Genomic DNA, 5,393 nt, shown 5'->3' with positions numbered 1-5,393 from the left:
GGAATGTCTGCATGCAAGTCATGTGAATTTCGTCATTTGGGTCAGTCGACCATTTCAGGTGGTTGGATGAAGATCCTACGTCTCCTAAGCCATCTTCTTCCTCATATCTGATTCTTTCCCTACAGAACACAGCACGGGCCGCCGGCCAAACCACCGGCCCCGACCCCCCTCCCCTGAAACGCCCCCCGCAGTCTGTGTTCCTCCGCCACCCCAACCCCCCACCCTCGCCCCCACCTACGTCGAGTTTTCTACGTTTTGGCGAGGCCTCACCACCGCCAGACCACCGCCCCCCACAACCACCGTCCCCACCCGAGCCCCTCCCTTTCCTCTGACGAACTCTGGCGAGCTCTCAAAAATCGACTAACCCAATTTTGAAATTTAGTCTACAATCATTTAACTAGTGTGGAATAAGGCCAGCCCGACTTCCATATATAAGGCCAGCCCGGCTCCATTTTGGGAGCAGCGTCAGGCATGTCGGTGGCTCGTTTTGGTAACGACGGTGATCCAAGGACCTTGACGTAATCTTTACTCTGTGTCTAGATGCTTTTGTATTTCTGGTGAACTTTTTATAATCGATCATATTTCTTTTCGTAAAAAATAAAAAATAAAAAAAATCTCCAGGCCTCTCTAAGGCTGTGTTCGGTTGAGAGGGATTCAAAGGGGGTTTGGCAGGGATTGAAGTGGATTTAATCCCTTGCAAGTCAAAACCTCCCCAAATCCCCTCCAATCCTCTTGTGGAGGGGTGTAACCGAACAAGGCCTAAATGAGATAGGAAGAGCACATTATGATTGCTTTATAGCAGCCAATTCGGACGACCGGCGACCAAATATTTCTTGTTCCCATCAACTAATGATCCCCAACCAAATTCAAGCGGCGCCCCTCCAGCACCGCCACCATGATCCCGTGCCACCGGCAGCTGGCTTGCCGGCGTGGAGCGGAAGATCCCGGAGCGGCATTCTTCTCCTTGGAAGGAGATCCACCGGGAAGGTGCGTCCCGGGCGTGTTGTGATTTGTGAATGAATAAGTCGAACCGTCTATTCCATTCCATTGATGATTAGTACAGGATTTACATAACGCTACGAACAGCCACGTCCGTTCATGGGGAACTGGTGTTTCTCCCCGGTGCAGCGGCGGTTGGGGATCGCAGGACGGAGACGTTCGTGCGTGGGTGGCGGTTATCGAACCGAAGGAGTTAAAAAACTGGCGGGGCGTGAGACGAACATGGGAGGTTGAACCTTTACGAACAGGAGAAGTTACTACCACGACGCACCACTGCCTGCAGTTACCGAGCGCCCCATCCCCATAAACCCAGTGACAGTGTGAGACGCGAGCTTACCCCTCGCCAGTCGCCAGTTGCCGACCATGGAGAAGGAGGCCGCGGGGGAGGCGCGCGAATCCCATGGGACCGCACGGAAGCGGGCACGGAGCGGCGGCGGCGAGGATTTCATCATCAGGCTCCCCGACGACATCCTCGGCATCATCATCTCCCTCCTCCCCACCAAGGACGGCGGCCGCACGCCCGTCCTCTCCCGCCAATGGCGCCACCTCTGGCGCTCCGTGCCTCTCAACCTCGAGGTCAGCACCCGCCCCCCCGGCGCCGCCGGCCCCGTCCCCACTCCCTCCCGCGTCCCACCCTCCGCTGTCTCCCAGATAATCTCCCATCACCAGGGCCCCGCGCTCCGGTTCTCCTTCCACTGCCGCGGCGCCGGCGACCTCTGCGCCCAGGCGGAGAGCTGGCTTCACTCCCGGGCCCTCGCCAACCTCGAGGAGCTCGACATCGCTCACGCCAGCCCGCGGCTGCTGGCATCAGTGCTCCGCTCCGCATCCACCACCATCCTGGCTGCCAAGATCAACGGTTGTGGTTTCCCCGGCGAGATCGTGCCGGCCATGAATTCCCCCAATCTCAGGAAGCTCACCCTGTTTCACACTTCCATCTCAGAGGACGTCTTGCACGCGCTGCTCTCCGGCTGCCATGCCTTGGAGAGCTTATACATGGCCGAAGTTTCTGCTGCTGGTCGCCTCCGTGTTAGCTCGCCGACTCTTAGGACCATTATCTTCAGTCATAGCTCTAGTGAAATGGCACAACTGGTGATCTTGGATGCTCCTCGCCTTGTAAGGCTGCTGTTGCCGTATTATTACGGAAGCGATCGTGTGACTATGAGGGTAGCTAGGGCGCCTATGCTGGAGATATTGGGCCCTTTCATAGCCGCCGTCTCCAATATCCTACTCTTTCAGGTAGCAGCAACGTTGTCATATCTAATCTTGCATTCGCCACCCCGACATGCAGATGATAATTTTTATGTCCATTGTTTGCTTTGTTCAGGGAATAAGCCTGGTCAGCTCGGCAAACTCCATGCGCACCGTAAAGGTTTTGGCTCTCAGATCTTCTGCAGATAAGCTGCATGCAGTTCTTAACATTCTCAGGTGGTTTCCCTGTTTGGAGAGGCTCCATGTCACCGTGAGTACTCATTTTTGCTTGCTTTAAGTGTCTGATTTGATTCACATAGTATAGTCTAGTTAGCTACTGCCATAACATATGCCTCTTCCTCCCATGTCGCAGTTTGGTAAACACCATGATATGGATCAGCAAAATGAGCCTCAGCATGACCCACTACATCCAATCGAATGCCGTGAGGCCCATCTCAAAAAAGTGGTGTTTAAGCCATTCGAGGGCTATGGGAAACAGGTTGAATTTGCCAGGTTCTTTGTATTGAATGCAAAGGTGCTAGACAAAATTGAATTTGAAGCGTATAATCACTACGGCATTGAAATGGTGGGTTATGAGCACAAGCTGCTACAAGTGGAAAACAGAGCCTCTCGACATGCTCGGTTTGTATTCAAGACTATTTCATACTGACCGAGTACCATGTCAATAAGCATAACCATGATTGGTCGGTCAGTAGCCGACCCCTTCCGACAGCCTTAGACAGGGTTAATGCCTGAAGATTGAAGTCTCTTGTGCTCATTCGGTAGATGGTGTTGATACCTGAAGATTACACCATCTTCCACTGTCTGCTCTGTTTCTAGTCTATAGTTGCTTTGTAGTTCCAGTAACTTATTGTATTGAAGTTTGAGTTTACTGAATGTAACTTAGTGCCATCTGTCTTGTACAAATTAGCTACTCCCTCTGTAAAGAAATATAAGATCTTGTAGATCAGTAGCTAGTAATTTTACTCTTTCCTAGAGCAAGTAAAGCATTGGATTTGGCCAAGGACCTGAAAATAATGTTGGCTTTGGCAGGGATCCTTGTGTGTACTGCTTCATGCTTGTCAACTTGTTTTCTACATTACTGCCAGAGAGATTTAGTTTTTCTAGACATGTTTGTTGCTTGCAAAACCAGGCTTTTGCTGGATCCTTGTCACTGTGGCCTGTGGGTGGGGTAGGCTATCCTTAGGTAGAAGAGATCCGAGTTCTTGAAAGAACAGTTTTGACTAGATTGGCTCCATTTTTGTTGCTGGACGTGCATAGTTTTCCAGTACTGAGTGGCATGTTGTAGAGCTATGGTGTTTTTATTAGGGAATGTATAATGGTTGATATGATAGTTTTATCTTAAACCTTGCATGTATGATGACAATAAAACATGTATACAATGGGTTATCTCATAGTCTTATCTAAAATAACTAGTTATTCCTAAAATCATGGTGACACATATCGAGCTAAGTGATCATCTCTTAAATAAGAGAAGACAAATATTTTTTTATGGATTCTCTCTCCTACACCTCAGCAATTATCCTATGTAGTGCACCTAAGATAGCACCATTGTACATGCCCTTAGAGCATAAGTATTCCCAAAACAGGGTGGCGAACATTTGGTACTCCCTCTGTCCCATAATATAAGAACGTTTTTGACAAGCGTAAAAAATGTTCTTATATTATGAGACAGAGGGAGTATATACTAACTAGTGCAAGATAGCTGGGAATAAGAATGCTACTGTACCAATTGCGGTGGGCACAGCTTTTTCTTTTCTTTTGAATACAATATTGTAGGAATGCTGTTGAGTGGAGCCAAGCTCATTGCATGGTAACCGCTACCGCTCAGGTCACTAGTGCAGAACCGGGCAATAGCACCGGTTCGTAAGGCCTTTTAGTGCCGGTTCGGTAACCGGCACTAAATTGTAGGCACTAAAGCCCCCCCCCCCTTTAGTACCGGTTCAGCACGAACCGGTGCTAAAGGGCAACCACGTGGCACGAGTCAGCTCCGTGGGCGCGTAGGACATTAGTACCGGTTGGTACTAAATGTTTGGGTGTGTTTTGGTTTTATTTTTTATTTTACTTTAATTTTGTGTTTTCAATTTAATTTAGCGATTGTTTTACATTATAATGAGTTGTTAAATCATTAGGTGATTAGTTTGACTGGATGCGTGGATCCTAGCTAAGTCATCAAGTATATGTCATATCCATATTATATATACTTGATCACCTACTTAAGTGATCGAGGTAATATGGATATGGCATATACTTGATCACTTAGCTAGAATCCATCCAGTTGAAACTAATATACAGTTTCTTTCATAAATGATATAATAACTCATCATCATCATCATCATCATCATATTAATTAATATAAAAACTCTTGCATCATATATATCATCACCAACGGTTTTCATAGCAAAGATATCATCGAGTTCAACATGGTAATGATATTATAAGCGTTCATAACACCACAAAAGCAAATCACTCTTTGAGATTACGTCAAACATGTGCAGTTTTCAGTATTTTTTGAAACGGAGGCAAAAGATTTGTCTCATATATTAAATAAGGAGGAGAGAGAGTTTGTTACAATACACACCCAAGTTACGGCATGACAATTATTCTTGCAATAAAAAAGGCCCTAGTTTCTTTGCCCCAACTTTGATCCAAAGGTTTGCCTCGTCTTCAATGATGCCGAGCAAGATTTGCGGAGGTGCGCTCTTTTGCCTGAACACTCTTGCGTTGCGCTCATTCCAGATGACCCATGACACTAGCATGGTAATCGATGTCTTTACTTTTCTATCGGTGGTGCCCGTGGTGCATGTGCTCGCCCACCAGGCATGAATGGAGTCAAACATGTGCCATGTGGACGTGTCCATGACGTGGATGCGAAATTTCTGGATAGCCATGTTCCAAAGCCTGAGAGTGAAGCGGCATCTGAAGAAAAGATGAGGGCCACATTCCTGCATCCGTCGGCACAAGGGGCAGGGGCCACAGTTAGGCCATCCTCGCTTCTCCAATCTGTCAGCAGTCTAGATCCTATCCTGAAGCGCGAGCCAAGCAAAGAACTTGACTTTTGTTTGGGCCAAAGCCTTCCAGACCATTTGGTCCATGGGGGAGAGGACCAAGCCCAAAAATTGTGCCTTGTAAGCGGAGGCCGCGGAGTAGTGCCCAGATTTCGTGTGCTTCCATAGGATGTCATC

General features: G+C 48.1%; 1 protein-coding gene across 1 annotated transcript; it reads left to right on the top strand.

Annotated features, from left to right (window-relative positions):
* Window positions 1–1,362: 1,362 nt before the first annotated feature.
* LOC123130231 (putative F-box/LRR-repeat protein At5g02700) lies at window positions 1,363–2,950 on the top strand. The gene is made up of 4 exons (XM_044550179.1): window positions 1,363–2,235; window positions 2,324–2,458; window positions 2,561–2,722; window positions 2,792–2,950. Exons 1-4 carry the CDS (start codon window positions 1,363–1,365, stop codon window positions 2,855–2,857), a joined length of 1,236 nt encoding a protein of 411 aa, XP_044406114.1. The 3' UTR covers window positions 2,858–2,950.
* Window positions 2,951–5,393: the final 2,443 nt, after the last annotated feature.

Source organism: Triticum aestivum, chromosome 6A, assembly GCF_018294505.1.
Source record: "Triticum aestivum cultivar Chinese Spring chromosome 6A, IWGSC CS RefSeq v2.1, whole genome shotgun sequence".
In the NCBI taxonomy this organism is placed as follows: Eukaryota; Viridiplantae; Streptophyta; class Magnoliopsida; order Poales; family Poaceae; genus Triticum; species Triticum aestivum.
This window is presented reverse-complemented; position numbering and strand designations above follow the sequence as displayed.

Bases quoted from the DNA above. Each gene is read 5' to 3' on its own strand.
- LOC123130231 (XM_044550179.1), top strand. From the start codon at position 1,363: ATGGAGAAGGAGGCCGCGGGGGAGGCGCGCGAATCCCATGGGACCGCA. The intron at 2,459-2,560 runs GTGAGTACTCAT...CCCATGTCGCAG, and splicing joins TGGAGAGGCTCCATGTCACC to TTTGGTAAACACCATGATAT. The intron at 2,723-2,791 runs GTGCTAGACAAA...TATGAGCACAAG, and splicing joins TCTTTGTATTGAATGCAAAG to CTGCTACAAGTGGAAAACAG.